At 42.8% G+C, this 27,559-nt stretch overlaps 1 protein-coding gene across 3 annotated transcripts in view; it reads right to left on the bottom strand.

Annotated features, from left to right (window-relative positions):
• TENM2 (teneurin transmembrane protein 2) overlaps positions 1 to 27,559 on the bottom strand; it is a 1,147,948-nt gene that overhangs the window by 217,353 nt on the left and 903,036 nt on the right. For all 3 annotated transcript variants that reach the window (XM_033096732.1, XM_033096733.1, XM_033096735.1), the window contains one exon: positions 23,556 to 23,794. In XM_033096732.1, coding sequence (XP_032952623.1) covers positions 23,556 to 23,794 — 239 coding nt within the window. The remainder of the gene's footprint in view (positions 1 to 23,555; positions 23,795 to 27,559) is intronic.

The following is a 27,559-nucleotide window of genomic DNA, read 5'->3' as shown; positions in this document are numbered from 1 at the left end:
AATCTGATCCTTTCTTCCTCCAGGATCTATTTCCCTGGAAACACTTACTTCCTTATTGGGGGGGAAAAAAAGGAAAAAAAAACTCAGAAAACTAAGTTAAAGCAAATAGTTAGAAAATATTTTTGAAACATTTGGAAGTAATTTCTATTCACAAATTATCTTCATTCACAAAATGAAAAGCCAAATTATATGAGCTGGATAAACTGAGAGAGAGAAGAAATTAGACTTAAGGCTGTGAGCAGAGAGGAATAGGGAGGAAGGGAAAAAAAATAAGACAGAGACTAGTAATTCTTGCATTTCTAAAGTAAGTAGAATTTAGAAACATTGAACATGTATTACTCGTATGAATGCCACCGCCAAGTCCAGGACTGCTGGAAAGGTAATTTCTCCACATGGCAGAAGAGAAGGTAAATAAAGACGTGTCTTCCATCACCCAACAGTGGGAGAGCTGGGGCCTGCAAGTAAGAGGTATGGGAAAAGAGGGAGAGAGGAGAGAGAACAAGACGGGAAGATGGACAAGGAACAGAAGAAAGCTAAGATGTCAAGAAGAAAGTGACAGGAAGTGCCTGAAGATTCACCCAACACCAACACTCAATGGCAAAAATGACGCGAAGACCTTCGAAGCCATCCTCTGCTTTGTGCTCCTGACATAGGAAGCTCCTTTCTCAAATAGCCACAACAGAATAAACAAGCAGAATAATTATCCAGCCAATGGAGCCCCTTGATTCTTCGAAGGATGAACCTAGCGATGGCTCCGAGGCTCCAACTCTGGGCTGAAGTAAAGGAAACAGGCTTCTAAACATCCTGACGGGGCATACTGCTTTCCTTGTGCTCATCTTTCTCTACTCAATCAAAATTAAATAGCCACATGTGTTATTCAAAAGTGATTTGCTAGTCACATGCTATAAGAGACCCACCAGCCACAGCTGGAGTAGAAGAAGTTCAGAATACAAACAATGCCAATTAAAATGAGGGAGGAACATTTGTAGAACTCAGATCACTTCTCAATGACCCACCACAAACTGCCCAATGCAAATGGGTTGGCCAATCTAAAAATAACAGTCCTTTTCCTATTACATGCCAGGGCACGCCATAACTATTCTCCTTCTTCGTCTTACTGGTAATTCTGCAGGAATGGGCATTATTATTCTCATTTTAGAATGATAATCTAAGCTTAAGGAGGTTTACGTGTTATCCACATTTGAACCCAGGTCTGAGCAGATGAAACCCCCATTCTTTCCACCTCAGTCCCTTACTTCTAAAATTGATGATAAATTGTCTCTACTTTCTTTTCCTTTATTGAAAGGACAAGAGGCTCCTCTAGCTGGGTCAGGACAAAGGAAGTGAAAAAATCCTGAGGGCAGAAGAAGGTGCTAAATGCTCACTGCAGTTGGAACAAGCAGGGTGCCTGCTAGGAGAAGCAGCAGAAGCCCCGTGCAAAGTTGGGTATCGTCCTGGGCTGGCTCCGTCTGGTGACGCTATGAGGTCCACTGCTGTTCTCCGTAACAATAATTGAGCACTTACATTCTATCAATCCCTATGCAAGAAGCTGTGCACGGAACATCTAATCGAATCTCTGCAGCAGTTCTTGAAGGTGGGTGCATTTACTACTACCATTTTATAGATGGCAAAATCATTTCACGGAGGTGAAGTAACATGCACAGAGTGACATAGCGGGTAAGTGGAAGAGCGGGGGGATTCCAGCCCTGTTCTGGTTCCCGAGAGTCTGCTGTTAGCATCAAGAAAACTGCCGCCATCTCCCACAGAGAAGATGCTCAGGGATCATGACTTCATTGCTTTATGAGGTCAAGGTCAAGAGGCAGGAAACATAGTATCTGAGTGTCAGCTCTGCAGAATGTATGTTAACATGGGCACCGGAACTCAGCAGGCCCGACTTTGAAGACTCCTGCCCCACACTAATTGTATTACTTTGAGCAGGTGATTTGATAACCACCTCCGTTTCTGCATCTATAAAGTGGGAATAAAATGAAGATAATGCATGTTCCTTGAAATGCTGCAGGACCTCAGTACAGAGCTACAATAGTTGGGAAGAAAAATGTACACTAAGTTTAATTAGGCAGATAAAATAACGGATGATAGAAAGTCAGAGTTGAGAGGCCTTAGGGATTACCTCTGGGAGGCACAGGGCATTATGGTTGAGTGCATGGATGCTTTGCTCAGGCAGCTCCTGGCTGTGTGACCCTGACATGTTACTTATTACCTCTAAGCCTCAGTGTTCTCATCTGCGAAATGGACATAAAAACAGTACAATGCCAAAGGGTTGTTGTGAGGGTGAAATGAGATGATGCAAGCAAAGTCCAGTGACCTGCACAGAGTAGGTGCTTTATAAAGGCTCTGATGGTTACGATGGGGAACCTGAAGCCCTAGTAAGGTAAATGCTTGCTGATGGTTGCACGACAAGTTAACGGTAGGGAAAGGAATGGAATACAAGCCTCTTAATTTCCAGTTCATGCTGCTTTTCCTCACCTATGCAGCCTTGGACAAGTTACTTAAAATTTCTAAGACTTATTTTCCCCATCTGTTTAATGGGAACTATTCTCCTTACCTCTACTAATACGGATGTGGGAAGAATAAAAGGAGTGATGCAAGCCACACCCTCAATTGTTAGTGCTCACAAAACGTTAGCTGCTGTAATTATTCCTTACCTTCTGATCTGAAAGGGAATAGATTTTATACTCAGGAATAAGGATGAGAAAAATGGGAGAGAACTTTACTTCATCGCTGTTTGCTGACTCAGAGAACAACGAGTGGGGGAACACTCACCACAGAAGAGAAGCAATTGTGACGAGGACAAATCTCAACCTGAAGAAAAGCCACCCAGGAAGACACACGTGAAGTATTCTCGTCTTCCAGATGAAACAGACTTCTCCTTGAGGCACCACATCTAGAATAAGTGTCTTAGTCCTCTGTGTGGACTTCGTTCCCTTTCTGATTCTAGAAGCTTCTGTCAGCTCACATCAGAAGCACTTTATTATAGTTCTCTGGGGCAGTGCCGAATATTACTGTGGGTAGAGCACAGCATTTGGAGTCTGACTACCCGGGTACCAGCCCCAGATTTGCTATGTCCTAGCTGTGAGCCTTGGACAAGTTCTAGCCCTACCTGAGCCTGTCTCTGCAATTGTAAAATATGGAGAACAATGCCTGCTGTGTACTCCACAGAACCATGAGGTGCCCCACAAACATAAAGCATTGCTTGCTTTCACTATCACTGCCTGCATTGTCTGCCTCCCGTCAGGAGGAAATGAGAAAGCTGCACAACTACCTTTAAAAAAGCCAAATTTCCCTCTAAGTCTTCAGTCCTTTATTGAAGAGGAAGCAGCCTTCTTTTCCATTTGGGATCCTGTTGCAGGACGAGGATGACAGCAAAAAGCACCAGACACATGTAAATGGCTACTAAGGCTGTTTTACGGCAAGAGGGCGGGGTCAGGTACGGAGCTGTTTAGCCAAACCAATGCGTATAAGGCCAGAGAAGCTCCACCAGTCCACACAGACTCCCGATGGCTTGTAAGGGCCAGAAAGTCAAGGTGGCATGAACTGCATGGCCATCAACAGCACCATTTTAACTTGCCCCCCAAGTCCCCTTCTCCCCCTGGGGGTTGACAGAGCAGAAGACAGTCTCTCATAAGACTGGGCGGAGTTGTTGGGCAGAACTGGAGCCCCTCCCACACCCTGCTTTTGTCTCAGAGGTGGCATGTTTAGGTTTCCACACCAGTCATGCGCCTTAAGTTTGGGAATTGATTTAAGTTTGGGGTTGATTTAGCATTTCATTAAGGGCAGTTTCATTTTTTTAAGCAAATTTCAACGAATGACGACATACTTTGCCCAGGTGGTCTGCATTTGAATAAGAGGAAACCATCATGCCCAGTGCAGACTGAAGTGGTGTATTTGTTTCTAAGGCAGCAAAGAAAGCTTCTGAGAAAAAAAAAAAAAAAAAAAAAACATGAAAAAAAATGAAAAAAAAATTGAGCTTTAAGAAAATCAACTTGCCTACCCTTACTTGGCATTTATGAGCAGGAAACTTGTAAGAGCAGAGATGAAGGGAGCTGCGGTGAAGACAGTCTCAATGATAGTTAAACATAAGGACTCAGAGGTCAGACTGCTTGGAGTGGAGACCTGGCTCCATTACTTACTAATTTTATGATTTTGGGAAACTCATCTTATTAAAACTCTTATTTTAATTCTGGTGGCAAAGGAGGAAAAAAATATATATACCAGAAGACATGATTATAAACCAATTAGTGCCGGGTTTCTCAACCTTGGCACTTCTGACATTTTGGTTTGGAACATTCTTTGTTGTGGGGGCTGTTGGATGTTTAGCAGCATCTCTGGCCTCTACTCACTAGATGCCAGAAGCATCCCCCAGGTATGACAACCAACAATGTCTCCAGACAGTGCCAAATGTTCCCAGGGTAGGGGGTGGAGTGAATGGGAGTGCACCAAGTTAGAGCAAAGGGAGTCCTGACATACCAGAGTCTCGCTGCGGTTGATTTGCATGTAGTCCCTAATGTCTTCTAACCCAGCACAATGTGCAAAATAGCGAGACAGGGAAGGAAATAATTGTGCACGTCTCTGGACTCAGACTACCTCATTCGTAAGCAGAGGTCGAGGTGACTGGGCTCCATCCAGACGACAGAATAAGAAATGATGATATTTGGACTATTTCATCAATCTGTGCCAAGGACTCTTCAAATCAAGTTGGCTTAATGGGTAAAATCGTTGATATTCTGTAAAAAGACCCAGCGGGTTCCAATCCATCCTTTTCACACAAAGGACTTTCACAGCCACAAGTATCACTGGAAGCGCAGTTATAAAAAGGAAGTGGAACCTGAGAAGAAGAACGTTTATCGCTGTTTTCTGGTCACCCTTCCTTTCCCCCACCCACACACTTGAATACGGAAGGACACTCCTGCCTCTAACATGGGCAGTTCTTGTCAAGCCCAGTGCTCGCCACACACTGGGACCACGGAACATCTGCTAATCTGTGGGCATGGAACGGACATGTGCATTTTACTCGCATTCTCTACTACTCCCAATAATTTTTAAAGTGTTTTTCTCCCCACACATCCCTCCTTATCTTTCATTATCATTTGCTTACAAAAATGCAGTCTTAAAGCTGCTACTCATCTATGCTTCTCTCGGGATCTTTTGGGGAGCCCTTGGTTTTGAGATTGTAAAACACAGTTCTCAAAGACTGCTGTATACATCATGAAGCACTGAAGAGGGCAAACTTGAGGAAAAGGCTCCTCTGCACGAAAATATTCATACACATTAATTCATTATACACTCAAGACATGACAAGTTGGTTTGCAAGAATAGTGTAAGATGTTCTCTTACAATTTTACCCATGGTTAAGAGCCTGTTCACTCCATTCCAAACCCCACTCTAAAATTCTCCTGGATGTCTTACAACTCTCATCCAATCTTTCGGTCCCAAGAGCAGATTCTTTTATATTTTAAAGAGCCTTTGAGAGTATCATAAGCTACGAAAATGCTATTAGACAATAACGCCATATTGTCCTGTGATTATTCTAACCTGGATGAGAAGTTGCCTAAATTTAAGTGACATTTAAACGAACTCTCCACATCTATGACTGAGCTATGAGCTTGCTGGAAATGCACACTACGGTTAATTACCATACAGGACATGATATCCAATCCATGGAACTTCTCTCTCGTGGCAGCTCGGGGAGGCTGCAGGAGGATTTCAGACTTCAGGGTATCACAGTATCACGGTATTGCCTCTCTCGTGGGGTGAAGGGGAGAAGGCAAGGGTCTGACGTCATTCTTAAGCCAACTGAGCTTGGAAATGGTTACTGATTTAGGATTCCCTAAAGACCAGCACCCTGGCATAGGGTCAAACACTGGACAGAAATGGGACGTCTGGCTTCATGGCCAAGTCTTATCACCTGCTCCCCTCTAGCGGAAAAGAGACTAGAAGAACTGGGAAGAAGGACAAAAGATAAAAAAAGAGCACAGAGGCATAATTATCTACTAAATTTAGGATCATCCACACAGACAATCCATATAATGCAAACTAAAGTGCCTTGGGGGCCTAAATTATCTTGGTTAGTTTGGAAGCTAATTCTAAAATTCCCCAGGTAAGCAAGCTGTTTTATGCTTTACTTTGGGCGCTTAGCATCTGAGAGGGTGTTTCATGCACTTCAGTCAAATGTTAAAGCATAGAAAATAAATCGAGACTTTAGTGTGGTGCAGAGAGAGGGCGGGGGAGGAGGGCAAAGGCTTGGTCCCTGATGTCTGGCCCTCTCTGCCCGGATCCATAAACCCATAACCAGCGTCATCCATCTCACCCTTCAGCCTGGGTACAGTGAGTCAGCCTCATTTGCAGAGACACAGGCAGCTGCATTAGAGTTTAAACCTGCACCTACAGTGAATATGTAGCAGATTTATCATAATTTCCAACCTGCCTCTAACCAGCTGATCAAAAGGCAAGTTTTCTCCTTTGAAGATTTTCATTTGTAAGCTTCACTGCCCCCAAATCAAAAAGGGTGATGGTCCCAACTCCCAGGACCACATTCTGCATTGGTAAGGCAAGTGCCTTCCAGACCTGGAGCGTGTTTCTCTTATTTATAAATGGGTATGTGGAGTTTCAACGTATATCCTGATCCCTCTTTTTGGTGTACAAAATTTGCACTACACATCGGCACTATCGGATGGAGGAATTTTGTTAGCCTTTTAGAGTTTAGTGTTAACCCAGTTTCGCTCTTCTTTTTCTGCACAGACTTTTATACAAAATCCAAAGTGAATGCCTCAGAAGGGGTCTTGGTAGGTTTTATTGGATCAAAGGGCCCTCTCATAATAAAGAAACTGCACACAGAGATTTTCTGAGTGCATTAAAAAAAAAAAATGGCTTCTTACCAGCCCTGGTAGAATTTACACACCAATAAAAATGTTTTGGCCAACCATGGTTTTAGAAAAGTGAGTACTGATTTAAGATGATGGGTTAATTTTTAATTTTTCAGTTTCACCATTTCCGACAACATTCCTCCTAGTGACCCGAGGTAGAAACCTGAAGGGCATACTAGATGTTTCTGGCTTCTTCATCTCCACAGTCAACACCAGACAGATTCTATCACAAATCTGTCTTTTAATCTTTGGAAGAAATCCCTCACAGATTCACTCTGTTTCTCTAATCTGGGCTCTCACCAACTCACACACCCACTGACTATTGCCTGAGCCTTTTGGAAGGTCTCCCTACCGTGTTTCCCTGAACATAAGACCGGGTTTTATAACAATTTTTGCGCCAAAAGACACATTAGGGCTTATGCTCGGGGGATGTCATCCCGCAAAATCATGCTAGGGCTTATCTTCCAGTGAGGTCTTATTTTCAGGGAAACACAGGATCTCCATTCCCCTTTACCAGTCTATCCTGCATCCTCAATTAATTAGCAAATAAATACTTATAAAGCATCTACTAGGCAATTGACATGATATCATGTCATGATTTTGTCATATTACACTCCCGTTTATGAACTTACAGCACCTCCCTATTGCCAAATTAATCGAATTAAACCTCCTGTCAGATTACTGGGCCATCTATCATCTGCTCCTGCCATACCTCCCCCGCTGTTTTTCCACCACTCTTCAGCAGGCGTCCTTCTCCTCACTGGCTAAGCTCCTCAGTTCCTCCTCACCACAGCCTCTGAATTCAGCCTCACCTCCCCTGCTGTGTGTCCCTGTGTCTGAAACACCCATTCCTAGTTCAATGTCTTTCTATCCTCCCAGGACTGGGTCAGCCTGAAACTTCCTCCCCCGGGTCATCCTCAACTTGGGGGTTTCTACTTTCTCTGAATTTCAATAGCCCAACTCCTGAACTGCAGCTGAGCATCTGTGGGTGCCTGCTCTTGAATGAGTACACAAAGAGTAGGGTTTCTAGGTGGGAATTCCCGCCCGTTCTCAGGAATTTTTTGCGCTTTCCCGTTCCCACATCCCGGGAAAAGTTGCTCAGGAAATCGGAAAAATTGGCTCCTTGAACCCAGTAATACCCACAATGGGAAATAAACGTAGTACTCACAATATATCTCTTAGATATTTTTCCAATTTATTGCTAGGGTTTCTGTGCGGGAATTCCCATCCATTCTTGGGAATTTTTTCACTTTTCTGTTCCCGAATCCTGAGAAAAGTTGGTCAGGAAATCGAGAAAATCGACTCCTTGAACTCAGGTGGTTGGTAGTATCAGCCAGCGCTTTGTGGAAGCGATTCATCGTGGAGAACAGAAAACAGTTTATATCTCGGGATTCGGGAACAGGAAAGTGAAAGAAATTCCTGACAACGGTGGGAATTCCCACCTGGAAGCCCTACACAAAGAGTGACAATAATAAAAAATATTAATACCTATTTTCAAGTTTACACAGAAAGACGATGAAAAGGTATCATCATCATCACTGTTATCAACTATTTCTTACAGTTGAGAAAAACGAGACTCGGGATACTGGTTCGCCTTTCCTGAAAAGTACTCAGCAAGGGTTGAGATCTGAACCTAGCTTTCTAAACCAAAGCCAGGGCTTTCTACAGTAAACTTCTTCGGTGCCCAGCCAACCCTGAAACAAGGAGCTGTTATGTTACAATAACAAATCAGGTTTCCTGATCCAAGTGAACAACCCCCCTGAAAGTATAAAGTTTCAGTGAGTCCTTGTTTGGGTCTAGAAGGAATGGCGACAGGGAATTCTGTGTGGACAATGTGTGAAAAAGAAAACCTGTCTCAAAATTGGGAGTCAACTCTCCACATTGTGGAGGCTCTTCAACACTCGAGTGCCCGAACCTTTCTCAAATCCCTACTGAAACTCATCTTTGGAGACCCCACAGTCTCCTTGGCCACCAAGAGGCAGTGTGGGTTCAAAGAGTTTCTCAACTACGCGTCTCAGTCTTGAGAGGAAGGGAGGCCTGGAGTGAACGTGCTGACTTTTGACTTCCTGTATTGGGCAAATCTCAAATGAAAAGCTGAGTTTGCTTGCAATTAAAGAATAAAACTTTCTGTGATGTCCAAAAGGAAGCATATGTATGGGTGAGCATACCTGGGTAAAAATAAAACAGTAACCACCCCCCCAAACCCTGCCCATCTCTCCATGCCTGGCTTTCTCACAGGGTTTAGCAGGCACCCAGGTGGAACCCAACTCAAATTGCAGCTCATTAGCCCAGATGAATAGAAGTTTAAGAGAAAGTGTGAGGTAAACAACGATAATCCTGATTTAAGCAGGAGAAGCAGGCCTTTCTCCCTTCCCTAAAACAAACCGCCGTTTCAGGCTGCCCGGGCCCTTTTTACTATTACCGGTTAATATGACCGTGGGAGAAGATGCAGCTGTGGCCCTGGGGACGGGCTCCGCAGTCAGGCTGACCATAATCCCTCCCGTAATGAAAACCCTATTTCTATTTCTGAGGCCTCACTACTCTTCACACTGAAGAGCCTTGTCACACATTTATTGAAGCTTATTACTCTTCTAGGCGGCGGGGCCCAGTTAGTGTTTGGAATTACATTTTAAATCGCAATTTTTCTATTATTTATTTTAGGATTCCAAGGCTACGGTGAAAGCATGTCAGTGTTACTCTTGATGCACTTTCAAAGGCATTAAAGCCCCAAATCAAAATTCTTTGCTACGCAGAGAACCTTTCTGCATATGTGGAAAACTGTCAGTCAAGACACCACGGTGCCCCGCAGAACCTCCGGACTCTGCCACGATTCTGGTTCGGGGTGGAGATGTTAACTCTCCCCATGCAGCATTCCAGCCATCTTTCCTGGGCCACCCCCTTCATGTCCCCCTCTCACACCATGCTCTGTTCTTTGGCTTTCGAAGATAAATGGATAGTCTCGTAGGATGCCGGGAACGGGGCTACGAACAGATGGGCTAAAATTGTAGCCTCATCATCCAGTGGAAAAATAAGGAGTAGCTTAATCTAAGTCAGGATTATCTGAACTGACCATGAAGCTTGAGCTTCCATTTATTCATTAGGCCAGTGGTGAGCATGTGGTTCTTTCTTCTGTAGAAGTCAGTGGAAACTGTAATTCTCTTTAGCTATTCTTCTGGCCTCCTTCTCCCTTTATAGTCCCAGAAAAAAAAAAAAAATATATATATATATATACCATATATACTACAGTTGCTCAAGGGAACGCCTCCCCATATGTTTTCTCTCTCTTGTGCATGCTTGCTTCCTCTTGTGGTACTTAACTTTTGTTTTTCCCTCCTCTGCACAAAAAACATTTTTTGCCATTAGGGTCTGCACGCCACTTGGCCTATCTCATGAATGGACATCAGCCAAATTTGATAGCCTTTGCACAATATAAGAATCCTGTTTTTCTGAAATTCACACATAGTTAGTTTTCACGTCTGGGATCTCTGTCTACATTTCCACCAAGAGAGAGTCCAGATGAGCCCTTCCAAGAAAACCCGATTGTATATACTTCTGGCTAAGTGAGTTTTGAATGATGTGACAATAAGCTAAGTGCCCATCCAGTTTACTCTGAGTATCTTCTCAATTAGTTGGGTTTTGTGTTTGTTTGTTTTATTTTGTTGTTTTGTGATAACTGTGGGAGACATCGGCATAGTAAAAGTTGCAGTTAGGGGTAAGGCAGCAGTATGGTGTGACGAAGAAAGAATTACGAAGGGCGTGGGCAAAATTAGCAAGGTACTCAGACATGCAATTATGAGAAGAGCTCTGGCTTGGCTTTCATGTGATCTATTTTTTTTTCCTTCTTCTTCGTGTTTTGACAGCATTCTCCCTGGGTGCGGTGCACAGCCTGTTTAATAAATCCCTTAGTCATACAAACATGACAGACAATTCTTTTTCTTCCTTCGGGATAAATTTAGTCATAGATATTTCAGTTGGGTCCACTCTCCAATTTGCCTCTGACATTAAAACAAGCCATCAGTATTTCACTACAATACGGATCTCACTGCTGGGTCAGCTGACCTTTCCAAAAGGCTTAATTCTTGTCAGTTTTGAAGAGAAGAACAAAATACCATGCAATCAGCACCTAGCATCCTTACAAAAGAAATAGAGATATTTCCTCCCAGACAGGGCCGAGAGCATGAGTCCTTAGGCAGCACGTTCACCCCAAAGACCTCCACCTACAGAGCTAAAGTGGAGGTGGGGAAATGGGGGGGAGGAGGGTTGGGGAAAAGATCGCAGACCATTAACATTTTTGAAAGCCTGAAATTAAATGAACTGTAATGTATATATTTTCGTTTTAAAAAGTTAAACTTGATGGAGCAAGATAAATCTGGACTTTCCCCCCAGGATACTTAAAGGTGAAATGTGTAGAGGAGAGGAGGGGAAACAAATGGTGACATCCCTATCTGTGCAAATGCAAACAAACATTGTGAAAGATTGAATTGGAAACACGACCTGACGTAGGTTTCCTTAAAGTCAGACCAAATTGATCTGTCAAAACATTTCATTAAAATGTGCACATATTGGGCCGGCCCGGTGGCTCAGGCGGTTGGAGCTCCGTGCTCCTAACGCCGAAGGCTGCCAGTTCGATTCCCTCATGGCCATTGGGCTCTCAAACACAAGGTTGCCGATTCTATTCGTCCACTCCCGCAAGGGATGGCGGGTTGCGCCCCTTGCAACTAAGATTGAACACGGCACCTTGAGCTGAGCTGCTGCTGAGCTCCCAGATGGCTCAGTTGGTTGGAGCGCGTCCTCTCAACCACAAGGTTGCCGGTTAGACTCCCGCAAGGGATGGTGGTCTCCGTCCCCTGCAACTAACAACGGCAACTGGACCTGGAGCTGAGCTTCGCCCTCCACAACTAAGATTGAAAGGACAACAACTTGACTTGGAAAAAGCCCTGGAAGTACACACTGTTCCCCAATAAAGTCCTGTTCCCCTTCCCCAATAAAATCTTTAAAAAAAAATGTGCACATATTAAAAAATGTCCCTTACCAGAATTGGGACAGAGGTTACGATAGTAGTGGTGTGTGTGGGTACCATTTACACATGTGCCAAATAGGGGGGCTGACCCCCCTTCCCTCCTCTTCATTGTACCACTCCCCTGCCCCCCTTCATTGTACCACTTCCCCCCGCGCCACGAACACTTGGGTAAGTAGAGTTCAGATCAGTCTGGGAATATCCATGTCCCATCCTAGACCAAGACTTGCCTGATTAGGAATTAGGAAACTTTCCTAAATGCTAGGAGTTCATAAATCCCTGAATTTGACTAGGAGCTGAAATTGTAGGGTAATCTCAAATATCACCACTGGACCTTCCTTTACTCCATGGAGTGATGCAAAAATAAGGCAGAGGAGGGATCTGGTATAAAATATTTCTCCTCCCTCATGTTGATTTTTGATCAAGATCGAAAGAAAGACTGTAGAGAATGCCTTTGCTTGATTAAAAAGCAAATACACTGGCCCCTTGGCATCAAAGGGCATTCCAAAGACAACACCTCCGAAGACAAAAAGTGATTTTTAACCCTCAGCTTTCAATGCTCTCCTGGGAACCAACACATACGTTCATTCTTTCCATCTCTTACATCATTTTCAGTAGCAAAGATTGTAGCAGAACTACAGGGATATTAATTAGACACAACAGAAGATAAACCAACCTTAGTGAGAAATAATTTTATAGGAGGAGGTCGTTTTAGAGCCCCCTCCCTCCACTTACTCACTTTATTTGAAATATAGATTGATGTTCAACATCAGACACATTACTCTCGTCTATTAGGCAAGAGCCTGCCGTGTCTATAAATTCAATTTCCTTTATCATGGTAGCTTTCTGGTTTATTTGGATAAATGTTGAGCTGTCCACTGTTATTTATCTACATAGCTCATGAGGGAACCAAAAGCTTAATGATGTAGGATGAGATGGTGAAACAGCACCTCCAAGCAATTCTCAAGGATTGTTTTACATCTCGTTACCTTGGCTGGACTTAACAGGTTCAGGAAATTGTGCGGAAGATTATGTGTACTTTGGCAGGCTGGGGTCATTCTTTTCACCATACTTGTGTCTTCTAAATGTTCCATGTTTTATCCTGCTTGATATATGGCATTTCATAGTTTGTGTGGCTAGCTAATGTTTCTAATGATTCTATTTACAGCTTTGTATGCCTTTTTCTTATTTCTCGTCTTAATTTATTCTTAGTATTTATTCTTCTTTCTTTGGCTCTTCACTCTTCATTGCTGTGGTCCCAAGAAGTATAAGCTCCTTGGTTTAGAAGCTTTACAGTTCTTAAAAGTACATTCAGGAGGAGATAATGTCTTCCATGTGACAAAAACAGACTGGATAAAAATAGACAGGTATCTCCTCAATTTCTTATTGTATAATGGTTAGAACACTCCACATTTCTAAGGACACAAAATTGACGGCTGACCATTGAGTCATACCAATGAGTTACTAAAAAGCTCTTAAATATAAAAGGCTCTGTTTCCTGACAGATCTGGGAAAAATGGAAGCCAGACAGTTATGTGAGCCTGGGCAACACCATGGCACAGGTTGTTTGCTGCAAACATAACTTACCCAGGCACTCTGTGCTTCCCTATTAACTATACTATTTTATGGGGTTGTGTGTTAGACTCTAGGTCTAGGAAAAAATTTAAAGTAGAAATGTCCTAGATTCTGAGACTGTTCAGCAGATTCCAGCATAAAATGTGACGGGCCAATCACGTACTGAAATACAATTTCTTGCCCATTGGAAAAAACCTAAAATTAATATGATAAATTCAATAAATTTTAAATTAGTAATATGTAAAATTAATATACAATGTTACAAGAGTTTTTTTTTTTTAATGGAGAAAAGAGTCTTTAACCCATAATTCTCTCGAGATTCAGGAAGTCTACAAATCTTATTAAAGGAAAGTTTAACCACATGTATTTTAACTTAGCTAATGCCCAGAAGTCTGTATTTATAAAATTTGGGCCATGAAGTAGCCTTAAAACTAGTTTTGAAAAATGCGTTTAATTCAAAGGCACACTGAACTTTCTTGAAAGATGTCACCTTGTTTATCATGGCCTGAAGAACAGAATGCATTTGACACACTGCCACCCACCTTTCCCTGTGGAACATAAGCAAGTCTAAGGCAAACTTCATTGATGTGCCTCTAAAATGCTCCCAGTGTAACATAAGTAAGGAAACTCATAGAATTGCATCATGACTGCGAAGGCAAAAGCAAGGTAATATGCCTTTCTTTTATAAAGATCAGAGTCCCTAGAGGAGGACCTAACATGTTTGCACAAATCTTCTCACAAATGACCTAACTCCACTGAAAACCAATCCCAAAGGAAGGGCCTTCCCTAACAGCTGTGAGGAAAGTCATGATGAAAGAAATGCAGACTGGAGGCAAAGCTGTCCTTCCCTTCACATCCCTAGCTTTAGCTTTTAGGAAACAAAAGCCTTTCAAAGATGATACATATTACGTATCTTATCAATTCCTTTCTCTTTCCAAGAATGAAGGACAACATTTTCTTTGGCAAAGCTCTTTTCTTATCAACATGTAGCTGAGTATTGCTATACTTTCTGACACATTCTAATATTTACATACTTATTTAAGGCTAGAAGTTGAAAATATTACAAATGAAATTAGTGGGACATGCAATGCATTATCTTCTTTTATATGGTAATATTAAATATGTTAATACAGTTGATGGACCATTTGCTCTCCTAATGCAGACAATCTGATTATGAGACATCAATTTAATAAATGATTTATTTGATGAGAAAAGGGCTCAGGCAAAAATTCTGGATATCTATTCTTAACACCCAAAATATGAATTTTCTATAGAGGAGTTTTCAATGAAGGACACAATAAGTCTGGTTTAAGGTGACCTTAAGAGAAATACAAATGTTTGAAAAGTTCGTTTTTAGGTCAAGTTTCTGTTGTGTGAGGCTACAAAGCTAAGCCGGGTACCGCAGAACACAAAAGATCCTGTATGGCTTGTGTACACAGACCTAATTCACCATATAATAGTTCCTTTCTCTACTTGGTGCCTTGTAGCAATTGCTTTCACTTCTTAGCACATCCTCATTTACAGAGAAGCAGCCAACAGACTTTCAGATTTATGCCATTATTTGCTTCTTCACCTTGAACTCCAACTAAATCCTGCTACACTTTTGTAATGTGAGTGCCAAATGGTGGCTGTATGCCAGACACAAACACTTCCCAGTTTCACTCAGCTAGCTCTCTCGATTTCAGGGAAGCACAGATTCCTGCTAGAGGGCTTAAATGTGGTGCTTACACAGCCCCACTAACTGTTCCTTTGCCTAAATGCTTTCTAACTGGGAAATGCAATTTGGGAACAGAGGCAATTACAACATCAGGGAACCAGAAACTTCCCTTTACATGAGGGGAACAAGTGAAATTAGGGGTCAGGGATTCTGGGTACTTAATAATGCCATCTACACACGGTCCAACTCAGCCCTAACCCTAATCAGCATTCATTAGTTCAACAAATATTCAGTGATTGCTTACAAGGTGCTAGGCACTGTTCTGGGGAATACAACGACCCAAGAACCTTGTTGATGCTTCTCACTGAGTCTGGCCTAGGAGTGTGGTAGCCAATACTACAATCACAGTAACTCCAGTTAGTTGAGCTTCTATAGTGTGTGAAAAATACTATCAAGAGAGCCACTTTAAAATGGAGCCTGAGCTGCCATCCCAGAGGAACCGCCTTGTATGGCGTATGCCTCAAAACTTTGGAATGTTAAAATAGGGCAGCAATAACCTTTGGCCTAAAGCAATATTGTGTCCCAAAGAACTGTTTGCAAGGATAACAAGAAAGCAGACATTAGGGCTACTGGACTGATGACTACTGGACTGAAAAATTGAAAACATTGTTTCAAATTAGTGTCACTATGTTAGCTTATCTACACCTTTGGAAACCTCTTCCTTCTATTGGTGCAATTGTTCCCCGTCCCTTTCTCATAAATACCATTGACTTTGTCTCCTGATCAGGCACTGTTTAGGTTTCTGCCTGAATCAGTGTTTCCTGAATGGCTATTTTTTTTTTTTTATTTGATCTCAAATAAATGCTTGCTGCCCTTCACTTTGGCCTTTTATTTTTTAGGTTATCATGTTATCATGTGCTACGTACCACCATATCTCATTGATACGAAGACTTGGATTTTTTCACATTTGCACATGTCTGAAATCAGAATGCACCTCTTAATCGGTGTTAGCATGTTTCTCCGAAAATAAGACCTAGCCAGACAATCAGCTCTAATGCGTCTTTTGGAGCAAAAATTAATAAAAGTCCTGGTATCATATTATATTATATTATATTTTATACTATATTAATTATATTATACTATGTTATGTTATGTTATATTATAAAGACCCGGTCTTATTTTACTATAAATTTTACTTATAGTAAAATAAGACCGGGTCTTATATTAATTTTTGCTCCAAAAGACACATTAGAGCTGATTGTCTGGCTAGGTCTTATTTTCGGGGAAACAGGGTATTACAATTGAGACCAGTGTGACTGTGGATCCATTTATTCACATGATTGTACATCAATCCAAGTGGTCTGTGTCTACCTCTTTCCCAAAATACAAAATAAAAATTGCCAGTACTAAGAAATCGTGCCATATTTTAATCAGTAATCTTTTCTCCCCTTGGGGATGCACACATTAATGACACCTCCCATATACGATGACATATGGGATTTGAAGAAAAGTTGTATCCATGTATCATTTCAGTGAATGCTGGAACCATCTTTACAAGGTAGGAATTTTCCCCATTTTTTTGGATGAGAAAACTTAGATGCAAAGAGATTAAACAGCAAGCCGATAGTCACATGGCATTTAAGTACACATATCAGAATTTGAACCTCTCTAAAGCCCACGCATGTGCTTTCCAATACATCAAGCTGCTTTTCTAATCACCACAGCAAGGCAAGCACTTCTGCAATTTTGTTATAGGTGAAACACAGAACAATACTTATTTACAGTCCATTCAAAGTTGTACCCCAAATCCTAAATCATGAAACATGTACAAATAAATGAACAAATGAAAGACTTAGGAAATGGGGATCTGTGGACTTGGTAACCATCCTAAGTGATCCAGTTAAATAAACAGAGTGTGTGGAGAGGGAGACAATAATGTCACGGCATCCCCTTGCTGCTTCTGGACTGATGACTGCTAGAGAGATAACTGATACAGAGAAAGTCCAGGAGAGGCCTGACTGCTGATTCAAGGGCAAGACAGGTGGTGAACACTCCGCATCATTCACCAGGCACAGTCGTGGCTGGCAGATGACACCAGCACCTGTTGCCTTACTGTGGTCCTGGAGGAACTTGGAGTTGTAGTCATCATACTCACCCTAGCCTGGTTTTTGCATTGAGATGCTCTACAAAGTCAGGACCAAAAGCTGCTTCCTCATTCCCATGCACTGAGCTTGCCCAGAAGGCGGGAAAGCCCTGTTATTGGCCGACTACCTTGCTATCTGACAGACGTCTCAGACGGAAAAGCACAGGCACCTCAGCTCAGGAGAGGAACTCATCTTTTCTGAATGTCAAATAGGAGATACAAATGTTGCCACATGGCCGCTAGGTGATGGAGACCTACCTAATGACTTAACTTACTTTCTGGAGATTGACAGACCCTTTGAAATCAGGGATACAATTATGAAATGGCAGTCCCACTGCCAAACACGCAGCAGCGTGTAAGCACTGACAGGACTTTATTATCTAGTTAAGAGCACATTAGCATATCTATTAGCTAAAAACTCTGTCACTAACATCCCAACAGGTAACATGACTGGTCCCCTGTCTTACTTGTGGGCAGTTCTCATTTTTTTGTGTGTTGCTAACTACAGGGTTTGATCATTCGGGTCCAGGGAGTTAGGTGGAAATGTTATTTGCCAGACTGTTCAGATGTAATCATCAGAATTTTGCCCTTTAGAGAATGGGAGGTAAACATATGATTTGGGATTCATATGGGAGGGAGAGGGTTAGCGTCTCTCTGAATAGTCAATGAGCAGTGAGTGACTTTGAGAGAGGACCGATATTTCTCCGAGGCTGAGTCCTCACAAAAAGTGCCAGGTACGTGCACTGTTCTTTGCATTTCCTGCCACTTTCTTTATGTTTTCCCCAAACCTGCTCTGTTCAGTGAGATGGGAATACACAAAATGGCAGCTGAGAATGCGGGATTCATCAGCATGAATCTCAACATATCAATTTTCAAGTGTAGCAACTTTAAACACGTTGTAGGCTTTCGGTTTCCATAGAATAAATCTCTCATTGTTTTCACAAGAAACTGAAAGCACCCCAAATTGCCCGACTTTTAACATCCTGATATGTTGATGGCCCGCGTTCTTCCCAGCTCGAAGTAAGAGTGGCAGAAGGCAGAGAGCTGAGCAGCTGACTTAAAACATACTATTTCATAGTTGGCAGGAATTACTGTAGTTAAAAAAGACAAGGTGACTTTCTAACATATATACGTATTTTAGTTTGGCAGAGATCTGAAGAGCTAACAGCTAACTTAGGATGACATAAATGCTCTTATCTTTCTCTCTGTCCTCAGCCCCCTTCCCCAACCATGCGAGAAATTTTTAACAGACACTCAATGTCCATTATATGTGGTTTTTAACTTGGGGTGATAGGCTGAGTCCAGTGGCCTACTGATCTAGTGCGTTGACTCTCACCTTGGAATTTCTAGGATTATCTGGATTTAAACAGCAAAGTCGTACCCAACAAGCATCTTTCCTCCTTGATGTGAGGTAGCTGTGTAAAAACTCTGGTGCATTTTAAGGAAACCAGATCTAACCACCATTAACTTAGGACAAGGAAGTGATGATGTCATTCAATGGCTCAGCACTGTCACCACCTGCTGGGAACCTTCAGCAAAGAAGGCGTCAGGCCCCGAGTAATTTTTAAAAACAGGCAATGGTTTTGCAGAGGAACCTGGAGTGACTGAAAACTGAGGACTAGTGAGAATGTGGCAGAATTGCTAGGCAGTTCCACTCCATCCATGAGTTGCAGCACTGTTTAAAGCAGTCTGTTCAGATGGAAATTTTGATCCTCCAGACTATTTTTAACTAAAGGGAAAAGCGGCTTGCTTTTTCTCGTTTGAAGTTTGGGTCAGAAAGTCAGATGTAATTATTCACTCTGAAAGGGGATAGCGGTGTCAGAAAATGTCCATCACTGCTCTGTGTACAATGGACAGGTGGTTGGATACTTAGCTAGCTTGAAAACCATATATATATGTTTCCACCTTTATACACACACACACACACACACACACACACACACATATTACATATATCTATAAAGGTGGAAACACTCTGAAAAGGTAATTTTAAGAAAAGAACAGTAATATAATCAGACAAGGGTTGGCAAACTGTGGCTTGGGGGCCAAATCTAGTCTGTCACCTGTTTTTTTTTGTTGTTGTTGTTGTTTTTGTGTGTGTATGTGTGTTTAACAGCACATGAGCTAAGGATAAGCTTTACATTTTAAATCTGGTTAAAAAAAAACCCAAAAGGATAGTATTGCATGACACATGAAAAGTACATAAAATTCAAATTTCAGTGTCCATAATTAAAGTTTCCTGGAACACAATTACACCCATTTGTTTACAAATCTCTATGGCTGCTTTTGCTTTACAAGGATTGGTTATGACAGAGACTGCATAGCCCATAAAACCCAAAACATTTACTATCTGGCTTTGTACAGAAAAAGTGTGCTGACCCCTGTAACAGAAGGTATTTGGGAAAGCAGGTCAGGAGCTGAGGAGGAGACAGGGTTTCTGTCCACTGTGTTAGAAGATGATTCAGGGAGGAGAGAAACCAATTACCCTCCCTTACTAATGAGGCCAGAATTAGAAAAGGTGAACTCATGCTGCAAAAAGGACCATTTGGGTTTCACACAGTATTTGGAAAACACAGCTATCTGTAATCTTTAGTAGGAGAGAATAGTCAAGGGAAAGATGCCAGACTACAAATCAGGAGACCCAGGGCCTAGTCTTGGCTCTGCAACTAACTAGCCACGTGACTTTGGATTTTCTGGGCCTCAGCATCAATTCTCGTCAAGTGATTGTAAGCTGCCCATTTTATTTTCTGCTACAGTGTATGTTGGGGGCTGGGGGTATGACTCAAATTTAATAATTATATAAACATGCTTTCAGTGCAAAAGCTTACAGTTCAAATAGAGGTTTCTAATCCATTATTGTTATGTACACAATGAAGATAAAATCACAATGTAGCTGGCATAAAGCAAGTGAGAAACTCTACGACCGTGACATGATTCAGAACCTTAGGGATCTAGGGGGATGTCTGGTGTTGCAGGCAATGAAAGTCCTTGAGCTGCCCCAGGATGCAAGGCGACTTCTCAAGAGGGAAGCTCTCTTGCCTTTGTTACACAGCCAAATTCTCCTAAACCAGTTTTCCCGAGGAACCATCTGGGCCAGGGGCCGAGTGATGCCCAAAATGGTCCCCTAATGGTTCACGAAGCTTCTGAGAGACATTTCTCCCAGGATGTTTTTACATGCGGAGAACTTGGCATAGGAAGAATCTGATGGAAGAGTATAGCATAAAAGGCTGTGGACCCCAGCTGTGTGAGCGGGACCTGGTGGCTCTTCCCAGAGTAGGCAAAGGCCTGCTTCTCTGAGTTTGCAAGAGACACACTTTGACCCTGACACACATGCTGGGTGTACGGGAGAGCCTGATGTGGGGCCGAACTGTTCCAGGTTACTCATTTGTGGAAAGTGTCCTCTCGATGGGTTTCAACATGCACGGAAGATAATTTGGTCTATTTGTCACCGTTCCGGCAGGCCTGGACCCAGTGCCTGTCCATCAACATCCTAGGGTTGATGTTTCAGTTTGAAGAACTGTCGCATATGAAACAGAATGGGCTCAGGTCTTAAACACTCCGGTCTCCTTAACAGGAGGGTTTTGGTTTTCATCTTGCCCTTCGGTCCTACCCTGACGGCTTGTTTCTACATACGCACGACCAATCGTTGCTCCCCAAAGCACTTTCCTCTGTGTTTGCAATGCACTGTTGATGCCCCTGCAGCTCTGTAATTAATAATATACTGCTTTTCATCTTCAAAGTGATTTATACACATTAATTAATCCTCACCATACTTCAGAGTTTCTGCACATAAATAACCATCATGCTCCCATGTTTTACTTAGGAAACAGAGACTCAGAAGGAAAACACTTCGCCAAGACTACGGAGAAAGGGGTCACGGGGGTCAAGGTCAGCACTCAAGATCTTGACCCATCGCCACGCTTGCAGACCTGTCATGACCTTTGGAGAGTAGCCGAGAGTAGCCTTATAGCTCTGTGCTGACTGCCATTACTGCAGGGTAAATTAGCTCATTCCATCACGTATTTTGAGTCATAAACTATTCTTCAATACTCCAGGGTCAAAGCATAATCTTACCTAAAGCATACATAATAGGAAATGATGGATTATAATCTAATAAACCATCCTAAGATGCTCAGGTCCAGCTTCCAGCAGCCTCCAGACTGAGGATAAAGATGTTTCCTAATCCATCATTTACAAAGTTACACGCCCGATTAAAACGTTAAACTCTCACTATACTGTTTCCCATTTATATGATCGCCCTACAGAAAGCTATTCTATTTTAACTATCAAGCTCAATAAATCAGGCAGTAGCCATCTATCTCTCTCCTGCAGTGGAGTAGGAGGTACTCTGGGGAAGGTATTGGCAGAGGCTGGCAGTGCCTCAATTTCTATATCTGGGCTTCCAGGGTGCCCACTGGCCCAGCAGAACATTAAGCCTGAGAAGCAAGCTCATGGACCCTTTCTGAAGTTTTTCTGACACAAAGCCAAATCATGCAAAGACCCAGAAGGCAACCCAAGGCAATTCAATTTGCTCCCACGGAGCCCCCCGGAACAACGCTCTGGGGAGGCCCACAAACCTGCACGTGATGACACAAGAAATTCTACTCAACTGACTGAGGGTGCAGCAGAATCCCTTCCCCCACCCTCAAGTCAACCCATTACTCCATCCTTCGAGAGGTACGTGAGAAGCAGACACGGCTTTAACTCAGGGGTGCGTGGGTGTCAGACCTTAGTCCCCATGTGGAGCTGGGGTTTAGAGCACAAAGGTGTTTGCATGCAAAGTCCCAGGTAAACATGGTGCCTTCCTCTGGAGTGTCAAATTTGCTCACTTTTGGAGGGCATTCCTGAGAGATGCAACTGGTAACAGATGTAAACTTCTTTTTTCCGTGTGAAGAGGAGCACAACAGTATCATGGGAGAGAGTGAAAATGTTCCATCAGCTTTTGGCTAGTAATGGTCTGCCTTGGGCAGGGCTGCAGATCTCTGGGGGTGCATGGTCACCCTCCCTTGCCATCGGGCCAGCTTGGATAGAAGAGTCTGGGAACTCGGGGACCAGTCCTTCTCTGGCAGTTACCATGCTGGCCACCTGAGGTTGGAGGACATGTGCGAGCCCCCACTCCTGAGGGACAAGGGAGGCCTTATGTTAGGAGAAGGGGCAAAGCCAGAATAATCAGGGTTGTCTTTTTTTTTTTTCTTATATGGGAGGGGTTTCAACATAAGTGTTAAGAACTGTTTTGGAGTTGGCCTCTTTTTGCTGGTGTTTTATAGGTTTGCTTTGCAACATGGCACAGACATACTAGGGAAGCCTATCATAGCTACCCTGAAGCCAAGCCAGAACCATCAAGTGTTTCAAATAAACTTGAACAAATGTCACTGTGGCCTCTGTCTGGGCCAGGAGATCTGCCATTGGCAAGCCCAGCTGACAGAGCAGCAGCCCTGGGGCTCTTGGTTGGAGCCAGGAGCTGACAACAGGTTTTGTGTCCAGCTCAGAATGCCCATATGCATGTGGCACCCTGCCCCTGAGCTCTGGGCATTTGCTGCGTCCCCTAGTTGGGCTGCACCCCACGGATGCAAAGCAGCATCGTTGGCATGGGAAGAATAATCCCCCAGCAATGCCACCAGTCTGCGACCCTAAGTCAAACCCTGAGTTCCCAGAAGTACAGCTGGCTGGGGAGGTGAACCTGGTTCAGACTCAGTGACATGTGGTGACATTCGAGTTAAGGCTGAAGAGCCAGAGGCAAAGAGGGGATGCGGACAAGCTCTGCTGTGTCTGGGGGACTTGATTCTGTACAAAAGCTGGCTGGAGGCTCAGGGTTCTCAATCCTGGTTCTGTTCCACAGCTCGGAAAATCAGCTAGCTACTTTAGCTTTTTTTCCAAATCAAGGCATTCCCAGGCATGCTGACCACTATTCTTCTGTTTTTGGCTGAAGTTCACCAATGCACGTGAATTTCAGAGCACCGACCTGGGTGAAAGTTCAGGGATGGAGCAGACTAGAAGGCTACTCGGGGAGTGAGGGATGGGTTTTCAGGAATGGCAACTTTCAGCTTATCTCCAAGAAAGAATATAGTCAGGATGCTTAATTTCACATCTGACAAATGCCATTTAGAATCATGAAGGAGAAACTCATCAGATCGAAATGGATTTCAGGAGGGACAAATCACTCCCATCCATCACGCATTTCGTCTTTCAGGAGCCAACAAACAAGTTGTCCAGACAACAGAGGGCCTCTCCCCGCACCTTCTCACAGCCAGGGGTGGCTAGCGGGCTGCTCGGACTTACCTATGAAATACGCCAGCAGGATGGCCAGGAGCAGGGCCGCGGCGATGGCGGACAGGGCGGCACATTTCCAGCTGCAGTATTTGGAGGGTTTCTTCAGCTTGAAGGCCTTCCTGGAGAAGGTATTCCGGGGCAGCAGGCGGGGTGGTGGTGTGTAAACGGTTCCTGAGGTCAATGGGTATCCCGGAGAAGAGCTGCTAAACAGGGGTGTGCTTCCAGAGGAGGTCTTAAAGAGAAAGTGCCTGCCAGGAGAAGGGAAAGAATGAGATTGACCTGGGTGGCCCAAGAGGAACATCCCGCTGCTTTTTCTTTCACTCTGCTGTATATATTTCAGGGCAGTCGTAGCTAACCACCCTCCCCTACCTGTCATGCATGAAGGGGCAAACATTACATGTGATGGTGGTATCAATTAATTCCACAAACCCATATCACTATATGTTTTCACATATACATCCCAATTTTTATCCTCCACAGGAATTCTGCAAAGTATGCAAAGCAAATACGAAAACTGAGTTACTGCTCGTTACTCAGAGATGACTACGCTGATGCATTAGAACTTACTAGTTAAAGGCACTTGAAATATATTGTCATGACTACTTACAAACTAAATATTATCAGATCTCCATTTAAGATGTGAGAAATCAGGCTTGGATAACTCAAGCAACTGTCCAACGATTTAAACCCAGAGGTCTCTCTTATGCTCAAGTCTGTGCTCTTACGTGTTACCCTAACCTGTCTCTCTTTGAACCTCCTTCCTGGTCTACTTCCCACTTCCATCCTGCTTCTGGTTCTGAGACCACCTCTTTAGGTCATGGGATCATGGTTCTTTGCAAACATCTTTGCCCTCGGTCGCTAGAGCTGTGGTGTGACAACGGGGTCATAGGGTCTACTGCTGACCCCCGATATACCCCTTCCCTGATTTTCTTCAAGGACACTTCAAGGATCACCAATCCTCTGACAGCAGATTTTCTTTCTTATGTGTGCCATGCATAAGACTTCAAATGTGACCTGTCACACCTTATTTAAAATGACTTGTCTTCCAGGAAATACACACTAGTAGACCTTAAAGTATGTGTTAAGCAGAGTCTAGAGTCTGAGCAGCTGGGGACTGCGTCTTATTCTGTAACTTGTTTATCTTTATGTGCCCGGCACCCAACTCTATGTTTAGCATGCTGGGGAGACGTCAGTGAAAGAGTGAGTGAGCCAATGGATGCATGAGTGAAACTCCCTCACTGTTTTGTGATTTATACACAGCTTCCGTTCTGAGATTCCAATATGTTACATAGCTATTTCCTTTCTCTTCCAGTCTTCAGTAGGTGCAACCATATTTATGCATCACACGCTACGTGTCACAACAATGCTAAATGTTTTCCTTGCAACTAAACCTAACATAATGGTAGGTACCATTATTTCCACAGGTTTATAGATGAGCAAGTGGAAGCTCGGAGTCAGCAAGCAGGGTCACTAAGGCTCAAACTCCAATCTGCCTGACTCTAAAAGCTCCAATTGGACCTACTGCACCACACTGCCCCTGCACATTGGGGTTAGCGGGTTTTCCCAGCAGGGTTCTGAGGCCAGACTGCTGTCATTGCAAATATTTGTATCTTGGCTGCTTCCAGACAAAAACCTTGAAAGTATTTTAATCTTTGACAGAGATCAAATGAGCCTGATATGACTAACTATCATGTCAGAAAATGAGTATCTAATTAGTGAATTATTTAACATGGTTAACATTAAAATAAACAACTGGTATTGAAACTTTATTTGTACTGTAAGTGTGTTCGATGACCTGAATAAAACCAAGAGGTTTGATTCCACAAATAAGGCTTTGTATTCCTTGTCTAGGAATACAAATGCTCCAGATTAAAAGAGTCTTTTGGAAGAAGCAGCAGTAGGCATAGTGTTTAAAGGCAGAGTTTTGGAGCAAGATACACAAGGACCGGAGCCCTGGCAGTGCCATTTCTGGACAAACAAGCCCATGGAAATTTCCTAACGCTGCTCTGGAGAGTCTGTCTCCTCACCTGTAAAATGGAGGTAAGAACAGCACGGGTCCCTCATATCCCAGCACAGGTCACCATGAGGATTACATAAGACGATGCAGGAAAAGCACTTAACCAAGGGTGTGTCTCAAAGTGCTTCATGCATCACGAGCAATGTTTATGATTAACTCCTCAGAGCAACAGAAGGAGCCTACACCATGAGTTTTAATTTAAAGCTTGACAAACGTCAAACAAACACCTGAAGAGTTCTCCAAATCACTAAATAATAGTTCACTGCCTTATAATTAAGCTAGAACATATGCACACCAGAAAGCCAGGGTGATGGGAAAACTCTGGGATTGGATTTAAAACTACTTCAAATATTCAATAAATGGTGCTGGGAAAACTGGACAGACACATGCAAAAAATTAAGCTGGACCACCTCCTTACACCATATACAAAAACAAATTCAAAATGGCTTAAAGACTTAAATGTAAGATCTGAAACCATAAAATTCCTACAAGAAAATATAGGAAGAAACTTCACAGACATTACCCGGAGTAAGATTTTTACTGATATATCCCCTCACATGAGGGAAGTAAGAGAAAAAATAAACATGTGGGATTACATCAAACTAAAACGTTTTTTCACAGCAAAGGAAACCATCAATAAAACAAAAAGGGATCCTACTGAATGGGAAAAGATATTTGCCAATGATATATCTGATAAGAGGTTAATATCACAAATTTATAAAAAACTCACTCAACTCCAAAAAAACAAACAACCCCATTAAAAAATGGGCAGAGGACATGAAGAGACATTTTTCTAAAAAGGACATACAGATGCCAAACAGACATATGAAAACATGCTCAACCTCACTAACCATCAGAGAAATGCAAATGAAAACCACAATGAGATACCACCTCACCCCAGTCAAAATGGCTATCATCAATAAATCAACAAACAACAAGTGCTGGCGAGGATCTGGAAAAAGGGAACACTTGTGCACTGTTGGTGAGATTGCAGATTGGTGCAGCCACTATGGAAAACAGTATGGAGGTATCTCAAAACTCTGAAAATGGAACTACCTTATGATCCAGCAATTCCACTCCTAGGTATCTATCTGGAGAAATCCAAAACTCTAATTCAAAAAACTTTATGCACTCCTATGTTTATTGCAGCACTATGCACAATATCCAAGACATGGAAACAACTGAAATGCCCATCGGTAGATGACTGGATTAAGAAAATGTGGTACATTTATACAATGGAGTATTACGCAGCCATAAAGAAGAAAGAAATCTTACCATTTGCAACAACATGGATGGACCTAGAGAACATTATGTTAAGTGAAATAAGTCAGACAGAGAAAGACAAATACCATATGATCTCACTTATATGTGGAATCTAAAGAAAAGAGTAAGTGAATGAACTAATCAGAAACAGTTTTGGAGACAGAGAGGAAAAACTGAGGGTTGCTAGATGGGAAGGGGGTGGGGGTAAGGGGGAAGGTGAGGGGATTAGAAAACAGTCGGTAACCACAAGATGGCCACAGGGTTTTGAAAATTAATTTGGGGAATGTAATCAATAATGTTGTAAAGATTTTGTAGGGTATCCGATGGACACTTCTCTCATCAGGGAGACCACCTTGGGGATGATGTAGATGCCTGATCACTGCACTGTACACCTGACGCTGAAGCTGAACAATAATGAATGTCAACTACAAGTTTGTGTTTGTGTGTGTGTGTGTGTGTGTGTGTGTGTGTGTGTGTGTGTGTATACTTACAAGAAGTGGAATACAGCATTAGGAATAGAGACAGTGGAAATGTAATGGCTGTGTGCGATGTCAGAGGGATAGTGGATGGGGGGAGCGGGGTTCACACAGTGTGAGGGATATAAATGATAAACGTCTAAGTATTACTTTGTCTTGTGCACCTGAAACTAATACAAAAAAAGAAAAAAAAAGAAAAACAAACAAACAAACAAAAACTACTTCAAATGTATTTCTTGGACAACTCTCTAAGAGTG

The sequence above is a fragment of the Rhinolophus ferrumequinum genome, chromosome 24, assembly GCF_004115265.2.
Source record: "Rhinolophus ferrumequinum isolate MPI-CBG mRhiFer1 chromosome 24, mRhiFer1_v1.p, whole genome shotgun sequence".
NCBI classification, from domain to species: domain Eukaryota; kingdom Metazoa; phylum Chordata; class Mammalia; order Chiroptera; family Rhinolophidae; genus Rhinolophus; species Rhinolophus ferrumequinum.
The sequence above is the reverse complement of the archived record's forward strand: the minus strand, read 5'-3'. Positions and strand labels throughout refer to the sequence as shown.